General features: G+C 43.0%; 1 protein-coding gene across 1 annotated transcript in view; it reads left to right on the forward strand.

Moving 5' to 3' along the window:
• SP110 (SP110 nuclear body protein) overlaps positions 1-19,621 on the forward strand; it is a 38,592-nt gene that overhangs the window by 2,113 nt on the left and 16,858 nt on the right. Inside the window, exons 2-11 of the mRNA XM_046643114.1 lie at positions 855-1,002; positions 2,596-2,764; positions 3,896-4,162; positions 5,469-5,552; positions 7,175-7,252; positions 9,101-9,169; positions 14,330-14,479; positions 15,982-16,062; positions 17,145-17,198; positions 19,257-19,322. Of these exons, the coding sequence (XP_046499070.1) occupies positions 856-1,002; positions 2,596-2,764; positions 3,896-4,162; positions 5,469-5,552; positions 7,175-7,252; positions 9,101-9,169; positions 14,330-14,479; positions 15,982-16,062; positions 17,145-17,198; positions 19,257-19,322 (1,165 nt within the window). The 5' untranslated portion in view covers position 855. The remainder of the gene's footprint in view (positions 1-854; positions 1,003-2,595; positions 2,765-3,895; positions 4,163-5,468; positions 5,553-7,174; positions 7,253-9,100; positions 9,170-14,329; positions 14,480-15,981; positions 16,063-17,144; positions 17,199-19,256; positions 19,323-19,621) is intronic.

Here is a 19,621-nt window from a genome sequence, read left to right on the forward strand (position 1 = left end):
CCCTTCTTCCTGGAGGCCTTCTTGTTCCTTGAGGAAATTTGTTAAGATTGTTAAGAACCAAGCTATCAGAACCTCAGCAGGGGTATGTGAAAATCATGAAATCATGTAGTAATTTATAATGATTACATGCTAGGAGGGTTTTAACTAGGAAAGGGTCATGTAGCCTGACAAGATGGCCTCATTTATGTTCACTTACAATTGTAGGTGGCTTATTAAAATTACTAAGTATTATCAGGTTTCCATCTTTTTACCGTTTTTAGGTGGTCCCTTTTTCACTAGCTATGCTAGTTTCTGCCTTAACCTGCAGTCCAGGCAAGCTTGTTTACCTGAGTTCAATATAGCCACAGACCACAGCACTTACTTACACAGACTGTAAGCCTGGAACCACAAAGTAAGAATTTGTTCCCCTCTGCCACTTCCAAGTTGTGCAACTTATTAAACCTGTCTATGTCTCAGTGTCCTTGACAACATACATGCAAGCAATCATAGTACCATCTTTCAAGGGTTTTGTGAAGATCAAATAAGTTACTGCATGTAAACCCATAGAAAAAACATCTGGCACACAGGAAGCAATCAATAAATATCAGCTCTTTTTAATATCTGCCTTATGTTTACCAGCAGCCCCCTTGGGATTTTTGCATCATAGTTTCGGTCTCTTTGAGCCTCCATTGTTGCTGGTGTTGTCATTGCTTCCTATATCCATGAGTCTTTGAGGCAGACATTGCTTTGCAGACTGTTCAGGGATGCCTTTGGGACAAGAATGCTTGTCTGTGGATGCCCAGTGAACACAACGCGCAGCTCCCCAAGCTCCTCAGAGTCTTTGCTTCCTTTTTCTTCTCACGCCTCTTCCATAGGATGTTCACCATGACTAGGGCCTTAGAAGAGGCTCTCCTCCAGCACTTCATATGTCAGAAGCTGCAGATTTCTTATGCCATAGATAAGACATTTCCCTTCTTCGAAGGCCTCCGAGACAGCTCCTTCATCACCGAGAGAATGTACAGGGTGAGTCATGCTGATCGCTTTGCCATGGCGGCCTAGCTCCCATCAAGAATGCCCAGTTATGGAAGTCCCACAAACCCCAGGGCTTTTAGAGTTTGGAAGGCCCAGCCCAAAATGTTTATTATCAGAGAAAGAGGATGGCTCAAACCAGGTGGCTTAATCCAAAGAGATGTATTCTCTCACAGTTCTGGGGGCCAAAAGTCCAAAATCAAAGTGTTGGTAAGGTTGATTACTTCTAGAAACTCTGAGGGAGAATCAATTCCCTGACTTTTCCCTACCTCCTACTGGTGCTGGCAATCCTTGGTATCCTTGGCTTATAGAAACATCACTTCAGTCACTGTTTCCATCTCTACATTGCCTTCTCTTTTTCCTATATTCCCCATTTCTTTTCTAAGGGCACTTGTCATTGTGATTTAGGGCCCAACCTAATCCAGGATGATCTCATCTCAAGATATTTAACTTAGTTGTACCTGCAAAGACTTTTTTCCCAAATGGTGTCACATTCATTGGTTTCAAGTGGACATATCTTTGGGAGGAAGGGCACCATTCAACCCACTAAGGGCACCATCCCAATTCCTAAGAGCTTGTCACTCACAGTTCATTCTGATGTGAAGCCAGGCAGGCACTGGGAGATATGGCTATGTGAACAAAAATGATATTCTTTTCGTATAATTTGGATTTTTTAAAGCATTTCCTGAGCCGCAGGCCAAGGGAAGGGGTAACAGTGGTAGAACAATCTCCCCTGAGTCTTGGTCTGGTTGAGTCCAACCTGTCTTCAGATGACAGCCCAGATGTCATCCTCAGAGAGGCCTCCTTGACCCACTTGTCTAACTAAGACCCCCTCATATTCTTTCTCATAGCAGTCTGTGCTTTCCCTTCCTAACACTTCTCTCAATGGTAATTGAGTGATTATTATTTAATGCCCATCTTCTCCACCTGACAATGCTCCTCCTCCAATATGGGTAGCACCATGTTGATCTTATCTATTGCTACGTACCCAAGGACTAGCTCAACGAGCCTTGTAGGCACTCAATAAGTATTTTGCAATCAATTCTCCTTTTGGCCATGCTTCTTCTTCTGGCCAACTTCTCATCAAGAGGAATTATTAGGATAATTTCTCTGTGGCTGGAACCCATTCAGGTCATCTCAAGTCTGAGAGAGAGAAAAAGAGCAGAGGCTAACAAGCAATCACCAGAATTGGCACTTGTGACCAACCATTAGGTCCATTGCTGAGGAGTCCACCCCAGATCCTTAGAGAATTAATTACACAGCACAGCCCCTGACTCCCCTTTTCTTCATTAAAATTTCTCTCTTCCCTCAAATGTACCTAAAATAAGATTCACAAAGCAGACTTATTTTAAAGAAGGCTAAATTATTTATTCCTATGACTAACCATCCAAATATATGAGAAATTACAAAATTAAATGTGTGGGACTGAGACTTCTCTACATCAGAGAAGTTGACTATAAATTTATGTCAAATTCCTTCTTAAAAGAGCAAAACAGCCTTCTTAGAACTTAGAAAACCAAAAATGTCTAATAAACCTCCATTCCATTTTATAATCATTTCTAATAATCCTTCATTCCATTTTTTAAGGAATCTCTGGAAGCCCATAGCAATCAGGTTCCTGTATCTAGACTGGTGTACAACATTCTCACCAAATTGGAGAAGACGTTTAATCTGTCACTTCTGGAGATGTTGTTCAGCCGAATTAACCTGTGTGAATACCCCAAACTGAAGACAATTCTCGAGAGCTTCAAAAATGGTATGAGACACCAGCACTAAAATCATTTTAGGTTTGAGGAACAATACTTTGGCCAAAGCACATGGTTCAGTTATCTGAGAATCACAGGGGGAGGACGAGCAGATCGCACTGGATTGAGATGTTATATTAGTGTAGTCACCACTGTTGACAGCTCTTCATCTGCTTTCTGACACTTTACCATCAAGAGGCTCCTCCCAAAAGGAAGAAATGATTCCTTGAGCTAAAGGGGCAGCCAAAGAGTAAAGTCCTCCTCCAGGCAGGCACAGCTGCATGTGGGCCCATGCTCCTGGCAGCATTTGGGACAGTGCTGGGAGAAATGTGTTCTCAAAGGCAGAGCTAAGCAAGTCTGAGAGCCAGAGGAACCACACTCTGATGTACCCTTCTGGCCTGGCTGAGCTCAAGCATCTTTCCAGATCTGCAACTCTGTGATTTTGTTCTGGCTTCCTCTCCAAAATCCAACTTACCTTCCTTTTTCTGTTCACTGATTGAGACCATTTTACTTCTGAAATAAATGATGGAGAAGTATCATAAGAGAAGCCCAGCACTGGCCATGCAGGGGAACAGCATACAGAAAGCCAAAGGCCTGGGGATTGGGGATGGGAGGAAAGTTTGGTGTGGCCTGATCATAAGGTGCAAGGCTTGGAGGCATGGAGTCTGACTGCAGAGATGAACAGAAACCAGAATGTTAATGTCCTAATACAGCATGCTAAGGGGTTTATATTTATCTTATTTGCTCCAGGAAGGTGTGATACATATATTTATTTATTAAACAGGGGCATCTGTTAAAATTATAACATTGTACATAATTGGCTAAATTCTGAAACCAAAATTAAAGAAAATTAAATCCCTAGGTACAGAGTCAAACTCAACTTTGTATATAAAACCACTTTGGTATTAGATCAAGATTAGACGCCGTTACTATAGCACTGGATGCCCAAATCAAATACATAAAATAGAAGGAGGCCACAAATGGACAATGATGATGATGAATTGGATCTATGCACCCGGGGGACAACAAATAACTCTATGCCCTGGCCTATTGGAAGTCATGCTTAGTAAAGACGCCAAACCCCTTCCCCAAATAATTCTGAGTCTCCAGGGTGTTGATGTGTGCTCCTTTGCCAATCCCAGTTGTCACTTCCTATGGAGGAGGGAGCAGAACCACGCCCATCCTCCTGGAAGTCCCAGCCAACCCAGCAGAAAGGAGCTCCCACAAGGCCCTGCTGCCGCTGCCCCCAACTCAACACCCTCCACCGAAAGGCCCACCCTGTGTGCCCAGAGTCAGTGAGCCTGGAGCATCCACACAACACAGTGTTGAGATTCCGGATGAGCCACCCAGCCCTTCTGGCCCTGCTGTGGCTCTCCCAAAAGTCGCCCAAGAAGAAAGGATCACTCCAGGTAAGAAACAGACCGTGTCCAACACCTGTGCATCTCCCACCTAGAGTGCCTGGGACCATGTCTAGAACCACAGGGTCCCATCTTTTTGTTGATCTGGTCCTTCCCATGCACCCACCTGCCATTCACAGCCCTGTCCAAGATGGATTACAGGCACTGCCAGGGGCCTGGGTAGGCCTAGAGCCCAGAACATCTGCTTCCCACCCCTGGAACAGCCGTACTCTCTGCCCTTGGGTTTTGGTGCTCTGTCTGCCCCAGGCATTCTTAGTATTCACTCCTCTCCCTGGTGCCCTGTCCCTGTAACCTGTAATGATTTTTATTCCTCTCTTCAATGAACAATGACAATCTAACATCCCACATAAATGATGAAGAAGAATCACACAAGATGCCTGGCACTCCCCCTGCCACTGTGCAAGGTGATGTTGCTTGGGGCTGACTTAGTTTAGCTCGAGGTGGTCATGAAGGGAAAACACACACCCACAAACCTAGAGGCTTGTGGTAGGAACCCTGGGAGAAAGAACCGGGTATGATAAAAAAAAAAGAAAGAAACAGAAGAGGACTGATGCACTGACTGGGCACAGGACTGCTTGTCAAGGATACCACCACAGCCAGTCTGATGCTGGGATGTCCAACAGCCATGTCCAACCAAACACACTGCTCTGAATTGGCAAGTAACTTTGCAATACATTCATCGTGACCCTTACCCGATTGCTCACCCTCTGATTATGGGGCCTTTCAGTTTCTCCCATATTCATTTTTATATGGTTTGGATTCTAAGAATAATGTTATTGAAATTATTAGAAAAGATGATAAATATTTAAAGGTCTGCTGGACCTGATTTAGCTTCTAAAACTGTGTCCCTTAGCTCCCCCAAACCATCATTATAAAAGACTATGATTACATTAAATATGACAGTGGAAGATTATTGGGTGCTGTCAAAAATGGTATCATGGATTCTGAGCTCTTCAATACTGAGACTAAAGGGCCCTATTTGGTCCAAATGTTTCCTCCACTCCTCTAATACATACCATCCAAATAAGATTAACATAATCATGAAGCCAATAACAATGGAAGATTCCATCTTCCAGATTTTCAAAAGAAAAAAATAAGTACCATTGTTAAATTAATAAGTAGCTAATTGAAAGGAAATGATTGTTTACTCTCCCACTCTCTCCCACCCTTACCAGGCCTTGGTGTTCAGTTGGCCCCATCATTTTTACTGGCTGGAATAGATTGTTCTCATTCCTTCTACCTCTGGTCCCTCCTTGCTGGTCCTGGGATCTGACATTTCCTTTCTTCCTCTGCTCAGCATCCAGTGACAACCTGAAACCCCAAATAAAAGTCAAAGAAGACACTCAAGAAATGCCCTGTGCTCCCTCAGGCCCAGTGCAAGGTAAACGTGATTTGGATGAGTTAAGTTCGCCTTAGTTTTTGTGTCTTCCAAGAGCAGAAGCCATGCTGACCTTCTAGGAACAGTGCTCTCTGCTCTCTATTGCCATCTTTGCCCAGCTTCTGGCTGCTCACCTAGTCCTCGAGAGCTTAGACAAGCAGGAAACCTGAATTCTTGAGTGGAGACAGAGTCACAAGGAAGGGTAAGGGAGATGAGTCCGGGAAAAGTAGACTGAGAGGGAAGCACCGATGATAAGGGATGGGAGCCCCACTAGTATCCACTGGACTTGGACTCCAAACACAACTACAGGGTCTGCAAAGGGAGAACATTCATCTGCCAGGAGGATGTCGAGGAAAGGACGAGGGATCGAGTCAGGGCAGGACTGTTTGACTCAGCCATTCTTGGAGGCCACTTCAATAAGATAAAGCTCAAAACTGCTCCATCAAAATGCAAAGCAAACAAAAACATGGTGTCGCCCTCGCACTGAATTGTTGCCCCTGACATGGATGGTCCTCCTTCCCAGCCCCCACCCTGACTGTGGGGAAATTTCATCTCTCGTCATTTCTAAGTTGTTTGGATTTTGTGTGTGTGTGTGTGCGAGGAAGATTGGCTCTGAGCTAACATCTGTTGGCAATCCTCCTCTTTTTGCTTGAGGGAGATTGTTGCTGAGCAAACATCTGTGCCAATCTTCTTCTATTTTTTACGTGGGATGCTGCCACAGCGTGGCTTGATGAACAGTGCTTAGGTCCATGCCTAGGATCCAAACCTGTGGACCCTGGGCTGCCGAAGCAGAGTGCACAAGCATAACTACTACACCACCAGGCCAGCCCCTAAATGGTTTGGATTTTTATCAGTAGATATTATTTAAGTAATTTGAAATGCGACAAATGATTTAAAAGGTGTAATGACTGCTTGCTACCTGTCTCAGGGACCTGTTCCTAAGCAGGCCAGAATTTGAAACAGATCTCACAGCATTGTGTAAACAAGAAGGTGACAGCCTTTTGTGAGATGGCCTTTATTTGTTATGGCTTCAAGTCCTTCTGACTTTCTTAGTGCAGCAAAAACTAGCCGAACTTTGTCTACCTTTGCTGTTAACACTTGCTAGCAACTACAGGCTAGCTCCTGCTTTCTTCATCAGTCTTTGTACATGCAAACATGTAAGGCACGTAGCCTCCTTCACTCTTTCTCAAGATTAAATAATCACAGATACAGCAAATATCCATTCACAGACATCTAGGCAATAGCATGTATTTTTCATGTGGCAGAGACATTCCCTTCATTGTGGCCATCAGAATTAAAGGTCACAACACACACTGCTCTCAGCTTCATTCCCTGAGTGAAGGCTGCTGACAGCCCTTGTACTTCTCTTCCATTGAGTAAGAGGAATCTCTCTAAATGGGCCAAACTGAGCCTTCTGTGTGGAGCAATTGTTCCCTGTTTCACTGTGATGGTCACACAGGTCACGATGACACAAGTTGGTCAAATCAAGGCAACCCTGCAAGCTGGCAGGTTCCCAGCCCTGTCTACACACACTCATCACCCTCCTGGGTCTCCCATTGATCTCCCTTGGCACTTTCTCTCCAGCCCTGTCTGAGCTCTGAAATGAATTCTATTTCTTCTGTCAGTGATACAAGATGATTCTCCTGAACCAAATGATGCAGAAGAGCCCCAGGAGGCATCCAGCACACCTCCCACAAAGAAAGGTAATGATTGCCTTTGTCCTGGAGATGTCTGGAGGGTGAATTTGGAGCTGCATTCTGTTCTTCCGATTATATCTTGTCATATGTACCCATTATGTGATTATTGTCAAGACGCCCGTACAGTTTGTTTCTGCAATGCCGATTCATTGCATCTTCCTCTAAGGCCTTCATGAAAATTATAGGGAAGTGGGAAGGCATTTAGGACCATTGAAATATGCACTCATTGGAACTGCCTGTTCAGAAATCATCAAAGTCTCCTATAGCCACAACTTCTTGGAGGGTTAGTTGCTCCTCCCTCTTTAACTGAAAGTTGTTTCCCAGAGAGGACTCTGCTTCCTCTTAAGACAAGGCTGCATATTCTCTGCTATCAGTCTCCTCATGGTAGAAGGTAGGTTGGATGTCCACCCCTTGTTACCCACTGCCCCCAGCCAGCCGCTTGCTCCCTGATCCTCTCCTTTGAGGCTTAACCATTCAAGTGAAACACTCACTCCCTCTTCATCACTATCATCTGTTGTTCCCCTCCATGCCCCAGCAGACCTCAAGGCTCACTTAGAGTTTTTCTGTCACTTCAAGTCCTGCCATCTTCCTGGACACCTTCGAGGTATACGTGGGTAACAGGCCCATCCAATACCCTGACCTCTCAAATCTCATTCCAATGACTCCTTCCTCCACCCATTCTTGGCCTCTGTGCCCAAATGCAATCCACAGGCCCTTTCTTCATTCAACCCTGGCTCAACTCCCCAATAATTAATTTAACAATTCATTTTTTTCACACCTGTCCTTGAAGCTTGCTTCTTCTGCAGCTATCGTTCAACTTCTGATATCTCCTCCTCAGCCCAATCTTAAAAAATTAATTTAAAAATATCCGCGCCTGATCTCTTCCTTATAATTTATTCCCTCTGTAGCTGTCCATTAACCTCACTTAGATGACCACTGGCCTTTCCCTTTTCCAATCCATCATCTGCCTTTCTTCACGCCCCTTCTTACCAGCTTAGAGTCCAAGATCCAGCGTTTTAGTAACCCATTGCCAATATCTTAAGCTGCCTTGCCTTTCTGTCTTTTCCTATAACTCTCTGGCAAGTGTGGAAGAATCTATTATCTACTTTCTGCACACTGTATCTGAGAGCAGGCACTGCTGGGGAGAGTCGCATAGTAGGGCAGAGTGAACCCACTGTGTCTTCATGATTCCAGCGAAAATGATCCTTCCACGTGTGTGACAATTCCACGAAGTGCAATGATACTTTCAGACCCTGAGCTCTTTTTTTCAAACCTCTGAACCCCTCACCACCTCTTTTTTCCTCAAGAGATGACTTTTCCTCCTACTTCATAGGAAGACATCAAATGGGAATCACTTGCTGCTCCCAACCCTACAAGCCCTAACTGCACCTGTCCCCTCCCCTCCAGTACTGTCCTTCTCTCCAAGGCAATCCTTCTACTTCTACCTGATAGTATCCATGATCCCTTCTCTCTCTCGAGAATTCAACATCTTCCTCTCACAAAGATCTGCATTCAGCCAATGCCTAAGCCCATTATAGCTCATAAAAGGGACTTTATCTTGATCCTCATCTCTCTTCAACTGCCTCCATAGTTCTCCCTTCCATTTCACAACCAAACTTCTAGAAATGAGTTACCTAAACGCAATGTCTCCATTTCCTCATGTCTCTCTCCTCTGCCACTTTAGAATTTCTTCTCCCCTCATTACACCATGAAGCAGCATCACCTAAGGTCACCAATGACTTCCTAGCCACTATGGTTTGAAGACCAAAAGTAAAAACCGAAAATTGTTGACATATAAGTTTGGCAGATCTATGCTTGTAGCTATAAAAGATGATCTGTATCCTTTCTTTTTAGGAAAGAAAAGAAAAAGAAATGTGTGGTCAATTCCAAAGAAGAGATATCAGAAAAAAAGCCTCCCGAAAGGTAAGACGAGACTACAAGAGGAGACTGGAGACTTCTCATGCGTGTAGGTCAGTGTGGGGAGCTGAATTTTATTCTAAATGCAATGGGGAGCCATTGAAGAGATCTAATCAGTGAAGTGGCATGATCCAGTTTTAAACTTGACAAGACAAATTTTGGTGCAGTGTAAAGAACAAGTTGGAAATAGAAAAGAAGGGAAGCGAGGAAACCATTTGGGGGGCAGATGCCATGACAGCTAATACTAACCTGGAGTCAGATCTGGCCGTGGAGATAGAGAGAAGAGAGCCAACCCAAGATCAGTTTGGAGGTAGAGTTGACAGGACTTGATAAGTTGGAAGCTGAGGATGAGAGAGGGAGAAATCAAGGCTTGCTCTTCAATTTCTGGCTTGAATGGCTGGGTGAATGGTGGTGCCCATTGCTGAGTGGGATACAAATATATTTGGGAGGAAACTCTAGAATTCCACTTTTGACCTGTCCGTCTCAGGATTTGTGCTAGCCATCTATGCTGTTGTGCCAGGTATGTGCTTTGCCAAGAACTGTGGAGGGCCTGAGATGTTACCCTACTTGCATTGTCATGTTCTTTATATATATGACTACTGTAGAAACACGAGGCACCTGGGTCAGAGAAAAGAATTCTTTGTTGATATTCACAATCAGCTTAATAGCCAGAGTAACATTGCAGCATCTATCCCCTACACACAGACCAGTAGGCAACGAGAAGAGAGCTGATGGAATCTCTCTAGTGAGGGGCAGATTACAGCCCATAGACAAGGAATGGAGAATGATGGATTTTCTGTTTATATACAGAACAAGGACAGCCATCCTCCTCCCCTCCTGAAAGGATTAAAATTTTTAAATAAGTGTGCTGCTTTGATATAGGATTGAAAAGATCCTAGGTTCTCACCCTAATCTTTTGGAATTTAAATGCAGCTTTCCAAGAGCCAGAGAAACCCCTGGTGTCTCAGGCTTTTACAGAGATGTCTCCAAGTTCTGGGCTTCATTCCTTTTGACATGTAATTACCTAAGGAGAGAAAGCTCCAATATTCCTTACACTTTGGGTCTTAACCCAGGAACCTAGCCCTGGCTGTAACCTTTTGGCAATCTCAGGAGAGGAGAAGTTTTGTTATCCTTTTAGCTCAGAGCAATTAACTAGACAAATAGCTACAGATCTAATTCTCACGGTATGTGAAAAGTAAAATGTTTCTAAGGAAAGTGAAAGCAAACATCCCCTATCTTTATTCTGTACACATTTCTGTATCTCAGAAGGCTAGGGCTTTTTACAGAAGCACTGAGGATTTAGGGAAGTTTAATTTTCCCCACAATATGCCAATCTGGCACTCAATAAAAAATTTGGTCCAAAGATAGAAACATAAGAGTCATCAGCAAAATGAAGGTATCCAGATCCATGGGGAGAGAGAAGAGAACCCAGGATGTAGCCCTGCTCTCAGAAATCCCATTAGAAGAGGAATCCAGCAAAGCAGACTGAGAGGAAGAGACCAGTGAGGAGGGAGGTGCGCCAGGAGACAGCACATCTGTAAATCAAGACAAAATTCAAAGAAGAGGACCTTGGGTTTGGCCACAAGGTGTCACTGGAAAACTCAAGGGCACTTTTAGTGGTAATGGAGGAAGAAGCCAGCTGCAGTGGGTTGAATAATGAAAGGGAGGTGATAGCATACATAGACATTATAGCTAAAAGGACACGGAGCAACAGGTGGCGGCCCAAGTCAATGGCATAAAGCTCCTTTTCCCTGTCTTGGTTTACCCTTATCATGATTCCAGCACCCAAAATCACAGAGTTGGTGCCTTGTACCAACAGTACCTTTTAAGGTATTTCATAAAAATATTTTAGTTTTCTGCCTTTTACCCAAAGGTAAGTGGTCTTCCTGGGTAAGGAGGAAAGACAAGCTGCTCTCTCCCTCATTCCACATTTAAGTCAATGGCCTGTTGCCACATTGTGTGTGTTCTCTACGTTCCTTCTTGGTTTAGTATAAACTACTCACGTTATTCAACTCACACTCCATGAGCTTTGTCAACCACTCTCAAGACTTCAATCACCACCTCTATGCTGATGACTCCCAAATCTACACCTCCAACTCAGATTTGTCTTTAAGAAACATACAGCCAACTGCTTACTGGTCATCTTTGTTGCAAGTCTCCTATAGACACTCTGATCTAAATATGTCCAAAATTGATTCATCTTCTTCCCCTAAAACCTAGTCTTCTAGTCTTCAGATCTTTGCTCAACAAACATGCAGAGAACACTAATTCTGTGTATATCCATTCTGAGAGCTAACAATAGAGGTGGTTTTTTTGTTGGTGGTGGTGGTGAGGAAGATTGGCCCTGAGTTAACATCTATTGCCAATCTTTCTCTTTTTTTTCTCTCCCCAAAGCCCCAGGACGTAGTTTTATATCCTAGTTGTTTGTCCTTCTTGTTCTTCTATGTGGGATGCCACCTCAGCATGGCTTGTTGAGTGGTGCTAGGTCCACACCCAGGACCCTAACTGGCAAACCCTGGGCCGCCAAAGTGGAACACGAGAACTTAACCACTCGACCATGGGAACTGCCCCCAATAGAGTTTTTTAAAAGGAGAGAAAGCAAGATATCAAGCAAAAAAAGAAAGAAGAAAGCTCCTAGAGTTTACATCCTGTTTGAGGAAGAGAAAGAAAATAAACCAGAAACCACATAAACAATTTCAGACAGTGATGAGAAGATGAAAGAAAATAAAGGATAGGATTACAATAGTGATTTGCACTTTGGAGTGAAGGTCCCTTCAGATTGGATGATCCAGGCAGAGGGACTCACCAGTGTGAAGGAACTGAGGCTGAGGGGAAAGGCTGGTGTTGTTCGGTGATGATGAAGCAAGGAGAAGGTGAGATGGTAGAGAGGGCCAGAACATGTAAGGCCCCCAGGCTCTTGGCAGGAATTTGGAGTTTATTGAACTTGAAATGAGTTACCCAGTTGCCAAGCCAAAAACTAAGTCATCCTTGCCTACCTGATAACCTACCTCAGAATATTGACAAAGTTCTGTTGATTCTATCTCCTCCTTCCTACACTACAGTCTAGTGATTTCATTCCCATGCTTAAAACTTGTACATGGCCTCCTATGGCTCTCAGAATAACGTTCATAGTTCTTCATGTGATTGTCAAAGCTCTCTCCAATCCAATCCTTCCCTTTCCCTCCAATTCTGTCTTCTTTCCACCCAAACCTCCAGCCAAGCACACTAAACTTCCATTCCTCTCATTTCATTTCTCTCCCTTTGATCCTTGGCATGTGCTGTTCTCTTTGAATGCAACAGTCTTACCCTACACTACTTCCCATAAATGTTTGGCTATCTCCTATTCATCACTGATGTTGGCTTAAATGTCTACTTCAAAAGACATCCCCTGACCCTTCAATTAGCTAAGTCGGTCCCACTGTGTGTTTCTGTAGCCCCCAGAACTGACCCTTTTGGAAGATTCCACATTCTCTATTGTTATTACTTACACAATGTGTCTCTTCTTGGCTGGATGATAATCTCCAGGCACAAACGAGGTATTAGTTATTTCTTGAGTAAAAAAAAAATGAAAGTTTATGAATTTATTATTGTGTTATGCAAAGGAGTCACAGATACCACTTGCACCACGTGGTGCCAACATAAACTAAGGATTATTGGAGGAGAATCTCACAGCAGAGAAGTAGAATCCACACCATCCTCCAAATTCTTATTACTCTAAGCTTAGAGCAGGCATAGATGATCTGTCTGCCCTACAGCCAGCATCCTGGTACTGAGACACTCACTCCCATAATGCTCTACACGTTTATAGGTCTGGGGGCAGGAACATTCATGTGACTGTGCAACAGCAGATGCTCCCTGTCAGATAAATGATCTTGTTAGAAAGGGGGAGCCCCCGGGGTTCTGGGGTTGGTACCAGCCTGCTCTGTTGGTGTAGCTCCGCTCTGCTGAGACTTCCTTCCACTAAGTGACCAAGAGGAGTAGGAGATGCCAGGCCCTTCCAGATTTGTCTTTCTTCCTATTGTATTTAAATGAAAATTTTTACAGGGATATTTTTAACAGTCACATTATTTTACATTTAATTAATCACCTTTATTAAAAATGCTGAAAACAACTAGAAAGAGAGACAAAATTTGAAGGAAAAAAGAACACCGACTTGTCATGCTGAAAATATACATACCACACTTTTTGTACGCAAAAAAAAAAAAAAGAGGTATTCTTTATTTTCTGTAGGAGTTCTCATTTTCTCTGAAACTTTCATGATTCAGGAACAAGATTAAACGTGCCAATTAAAGGCAACTTTCAGGCTCTTTTAGTTTGTCTCATTCTCTTTTATGTAAATATTCAGTAATTTCCGTGATTAAACTCCCTGCCGCTTCTGGGTACCTCCTCCCAACATTTAGCTCCTGCCTCCTCTGGAAGTGATTCATGGGAGTAGAGAGAAGCTCAGGCATTCACCTGCCATGAAGGGGCATGGCTGTGCTGCGTGTATGTCCTCCCTGGTGTCCTAGAGATATCCTTGCTCACTGGACAACGGTCATCCTATGGGGATCAGCTCCTAAGGTCCACAGCCGGTGAAAATTGTGATCTCCTCCTTCCACGATGAAGCAGACTCACTGGGCACCCTCCACCGGCATTGCAAATGCTCTTAGTGTCAACCTCACCCCCAATCCCAGGGCCCTTGCCTCTTAATTCTTCAATACCTTGTACTTTCCCCACGGGAGGCAGGTAGGGACCCTTGGATCGCTCCTGTATCACACTTAGGCCCTGAGGGAACCTGGAGAGATACTTTATAAGGTCCCTACTCTACGGAAACAGACCACATGGCCATTTCTACTCCATTTGGCCACCTCCTGGTGGCTGGGGTCACATAGACAGGAATCAAGAAATAAGCCCTGTGGCTTGGAGATTCCCCCAGATTTATCTGGTTGCTTCCAACAGGTTGTACAGAGGGTGAGGTCAGATGGTGAGTTTGAAGGAAAACGAAAGGTGCCCACAAGAAGAAACATGTAATCAGAGAGAAACAGCAGGAGAAAAGCAGGGCACAGGGGTACAGAGATCTCAAAGTGTGGAGACCGGGACCAGGAGAAGGGAGGGCACTAATATGGGGAGGAGGAGGTCCACTGGGGACCCCAGTCAAAGCTATTTATGAATCACTATTTGGCCCAGGGACAGTCTCACCTGGGGATGAAATCCAAGAGAAGCTCCAAGTGGTGGATCAGGCAACTCAAAAGAAGGATGACACAACCAGGAACTCAAAGGTCACGACAAGGGTCCAAAAAGCCAGGACTGGATGTGCCCAAACATCTGGACCAGAGGGTGAGGCTGGTGATGGAATCTTCTATTTGAATTCTCACTGTGGGAGGGTCTGTCATGGAGCAGGCACTGGGTTAGGTGGACTTGTAAAGTTAATACTAGGAGGAGGGAGAAGTGCCGAGAAAAACAGTGAGGTTTAACAAGAGGGACAGAGGGAAAAAGGATCTGTTGCATCTGAGGTGTTTTTGTGCAGAAGCAGCTGTGTTCTCAGGGTCCAGCTGACCTCAGCTGTGACCTGGGCAGCAGCTCTTAAATTTTCGGTCTCAGGACTCCTTCACACTCTTAAAAATTATGTTGTTTATATGTGGCCATATATACCTTCTTAGAGATTAAAACTAATTGTTTAAAAATATTTGTCTATTCATTCCAGTAGAAGTGTCAGTAGTAAACTGATTACTATTAACATAAACAGCATACTTTTATGAAAAATAAGTATCTTTTCCAAATTTTAAAAAATTAGTGAGAAGAGTAGCATCACTACATTTTTGCAAATCTCTTCAATGTCTAGCTTATGCAAAGACAACTGGATCTATAGTTTAAAAGGGTGGAGTATTTCAACAGTATTTTGAGATGTGGGTGAATATTCGTCTTTGCTACTACACCCGAACTCTGCAAGGGCTAGTTTCTGAAAGGTTGGTTGTAAGATAGAATCTGAAACCATATCTATGAATTTTTCATACTTTGTTACAATAAAATGCATTATGCTACTTTACATTTTGAATAGATCTACTCATGTAAGATTTTATAATATCATGGACATTTGGAAAATATTCCTTCACTGAATAATACAGTGAGTTACAACTCAAACAATCACACAAGTATTTTCCTTGAGACAACCATGAACTTCGAGATGCAGCCAACGGCTTCATATGTACTCTCCAGTTTTTCACAAAGACTGTTAAAAAGATGTGCACTCAAGGGTAGAAATTTAATAAAATTAATAATTTTTACTAGTCATCAAGGACATTCTTAAGCGAAACTAGCTTTTTTTTTAATGGTGAGTAAGTGATGATGAAGAATGCAATGACAGGTTCAGGGACACTGCTTTGATTTGTACTAGGGCACCAGCAGTTTTACCTGCCATGGGTCTTGCTCCATGTGTTCAAAGGTTGACATAGTGAAAAGGACAAATAATATCTTTTACTGAACACAGTTTTGACTTTGAAGATCTATTAAAAGGGTTTCAGGGACCCCCACCCCCCAGAGGTTCACGACTTCACTGTGAGCCTCTGGTCCAGCAGCTCAGATGACTGCCTCCCACTAGACATCTCCCTTAGTAGGGGAACTGCCGACCAGCCTTGCTCTGCTCCTCCCCTAAGTGGCAGACAGACCCAGAGGTAGATGCATTCTCAGGAGGGCATCATGGAGGCTCAGGCATGACCTGGAGCCTCCAGCCTTTGGCTCCAGAGTGTGCAACGGCCTTCTGAGATCTCTGGGAGATTCCCCATGGAGCTTTCCAGAAGGCATTTTCTGAGATTTAAGAGGAATGCTGTTTCTTTTTTCAGAGGTCAGTGATGACGCTTCAGAAGTGAATGAAGGAAGGAGACCCCAGGAGCCACCTAGCACACCACCAGGAATCATGCACGGTACAGATAAGGGATTGCAAGTCTCAGAGTGTGGTCATCAGGAGCCCAAATTCAGAGCTGTTTTACTCTAAACCAGAGTTTCTTAACCTTTTTTTCATTATCACTTCCTTAAGGAGTCCACTTCAGGATTTTTTCCAATCACAAACCCCTCCATATGATATTTTAATATCTCAAATACATTATATATCAATTTATGGACTGCATATATTTACTTGTGCTTTATACATAAGAAGAGTAAGATTTTTTTCCCCCAGGAGCCAATTTTTGGGCAACATCACCACTGCTGAGAGTTCCTGCTCTATGTGTATTCATGGTGCTCTATTGAAAGTGCCCAGCCATGGATCAAGTTTTTTCCTAAGGCTCAAAATTCCATTTTTCTCACATGACCTTTCTGGGAAAGGAAGAAAACAGATCACCTTAATCACAAATAGAATAGTATGACTGAGCACCCGTAACTGACAGTGTTGTTGTGGGCATGCCTGGCTAAAACGGTGCATGTTAACTCACTTCTGACCATTGCTACTGTTATGCACATTGCTACCACTACCCTTGGAGGGGGCAAAGCTGAATCCTTCTGTCTGTTCGTGATTTGGTCACTGTGTTACAAATTCACAGAACTCTCACATGACAAATGTGACTCTCAAATGACAAGTATCAAATTATTGTAAGAAACAATGGGTTAAATTTGACCACCTTAAAATAGAAATTATTATTTTTTAAGTTTCTCCTACATTGTACTCACTTTTATAGGAATATTTCAAATTTTCTCATGGATAAATTCTATTTATTTTTATAGCAGCCCTTGGAGAAGGTTGAGTAATTTATTCAATTTTACAAATGAGAACACTGAGACACGTAAAGGGTCAATGGGTTTTCCCAAGATCCCTTGGATAAAGGTTGGCTGGCACAGGACTAGCATCTTGGTCCCTGGAATTCTCTTCAGAAGCTATCGTTCCCATCAGAAAGGAAGGGACTCAGAAATAATACTGTCAAAGCTTTGCCAACTCATTACTGTCTGAGTGTGGTCACAAAATGTAAATCTTGCTTATTTCAGAATTGCTTTCTTTCTCATTACTTTCTAGATCCCATGGATAATGGAAGTAAACAGTCTTTGGGAATATCTCCCGGGAAAAAGCGTAAGTGTAAAGACATATTTGGTCTCTGTTAGAGTGGATTTGGTGTTACTCCTAGTGGTTATTATGCTCTTTGGGCTACAAAAGACATCCAAGCCAGCAAAAGACTAGAGCTTCTTAAAACAGTGATTTCACTTTTTTTCAGCATAGAAAATTTTCCATACTTGTGGCAGCCATTATGATTTGCTTGCTCCTGCCACGCCCCCAAAAATAGTAGCTAACATAAGAGAGCCTCTTTCCTTCTCCTCTATGGAGATAGATGGTCAGGGGCTTGCATACACCATAAAATTCCAGGCTCATCTTCACCTGTTGCTCCACCATCCTGAGCATGTGGCATCCCCTTCACTGACGTCCAGTCAACAAGTCTGCATTCCTCCAGGGAAAGAGGCAAGGTCAAGGAGGGGCACACCTCCTGCTCTATTGTAGGATGCTATCTGCAGGTTGCATTTAGTAATTCTGTTACCACTTCATTGCCAGGACTAGTTACATGGCTTCAGCTGACCGCAAAGGAGGCTGGGCAATGCAGTCTTTGTTCTAGAAGGACAGGTATGCAGCTCAAAATCAGGGGTTTTACTGCTAAGGAAAGAGAGAGACAAGAGATAGGGGAATAACCAGCAGTACTCGCTCTGCACGCTATTGTAGTGGGCGTTACTGGTGCTCTCCACTCTTTCCAATTCCCCTGCTTTTCCTGGATACTTGGAAAGCTTATGTTTCCCAGCCCCTTGCAGGAGACAGATCCATGGCCATTGTTCTGGCCAATGAGCTGGTGCAATGGGTTTCACTTCTGGGTCAAAGCACCTAAGAGCCACTGCACAGCATCCCTTACTCTCCTGTGTGTGGAAGAGGGAGATGCCAGAGGCTAAGGCAGTGGGAATCTCAGCACCGCCACGCCGAGGACAGCTGCCCTGGAGACTGCAGGTCCTGCAGAGGACTCTGCGTGATGAAGAAACGCACTGTTGTATATTAAGCCACCAAGATTTGGTTTTGTTTGTTAATGTATAGCCTATCCTATCCTGTCTGATACAGTGCAAAGAGTACAGAAAATTATTAATCAGAAAGTTAAATTCCTATTTAAACTGCCCCCACTGTATTTATACACCTTACAAATATGCATATACATTTATCATTTATATATTTATTGTATATTTATATATATATACTCATACTATATATATATATACTCATACTATATAGTCTCTTCTATAAACCTTTTTTCATTGTGAATTTAACACACGTCTTAATGTTAATATTATCTATTTTCCTTTCTTTTAGCTACATAGCACCCTACTGTATAATTTTATATATGTTACCAAATTGTTCTGCAGAAAATGTAATTGTTTAATGTTCCTTTTAACAGTACATGCGTGCTCATTTCCTACATGCTCACCAACACTAGACATGATAAAACTCTTTAAAGGGTTGGGTATCCTTAAACTAAACAGTGCATTACTTTGATTATTAGTGGTCTAAAGATGATTTTTTAAATAAATTTATCATTTGCATTTTCTCTTTGAGCATTTTCTGTTTATGATTTTTTGCCCACTTTCCAGGTGTACTGTTCGTCTTTTGCTTTATCTACTAAGGATATTAATCCCCTAATGTTAAATATATTGGATTTTTTCCCCATTTTCTTGTTTTAATATTGTGAATGATGTTTTTGGAAGTGCGGACATTTTAAATTTTGTAAACAGTCAAAACTTTTCATCTTTTACCTTTGTGATTTCTAGCCGTGCATTTGGCTAAAAAAATTGTTTATACTTGTGGCTTATAACAATCTTTCTCTATATTTTCTTATAGTCTTGTTGTCTTGAAAAACTGGTTATTATTTTGGAAAAATGGCATATTTTAAATGTTAATAATTAAGTATATCTCTGTTACGTCTTTTCTCAATCATTTTTTATTTCCGAGTAAAGCGGAGTACTTTTTCCACGTAGATTTTATGGTTTTCTGGCCTCCACAAAGTATTGGGAAGACAGAAAAAAATTTACTTAAAGATGTTGACTTAAGCTTCTAGATCAATATTTATAGCCATAGAGACGACTTCTTCTTTTTCTGTTTTAGAAAAGAGGAGAAAAAAATATAACTGGTCAAGTTCAAAAAAAAGACAGAAGGAAAGACTCCCAAGAGGTAAGCAAGAAACATGAGGTCCTTACTGCCTTGGTGTTCATCTGGGTCATCACTTGGCCAACCAGCATGCCCTCCTCCCCAGCCACATGGCCACCCGGGTATCACTGGAGCACAGCAGCCCCACCCCTGCCCCCAAGCCACCCAGTCAAAGGACTCCTGTTCACGAAAGAAGGACGACCCAGATGCCATGCTGGTTCAAACAAGCATCTTTTCTCTTATCACTGGGAAGGAATGGAGGTGGGGGTGGACAGGAGGCACCAGTCCACTTTCAGATTAGGACTGTGTCCAGTCCAGGATCA

The sequence above is a fragment of the Equus quagga genome, chromosome 17, assembly GCF_021613505.1.
Source record: "Equus quagga isolate Etosha38 chromosome 17, UCLA_HA_Equagga_1.0, whole genome shotgun sequence".
Taxonomy (NCBI): Eukaryota; Metazoa; Chordata; class Mammalia; order Perissodactyla; family Equidae; genus Equus; species Equus quagga.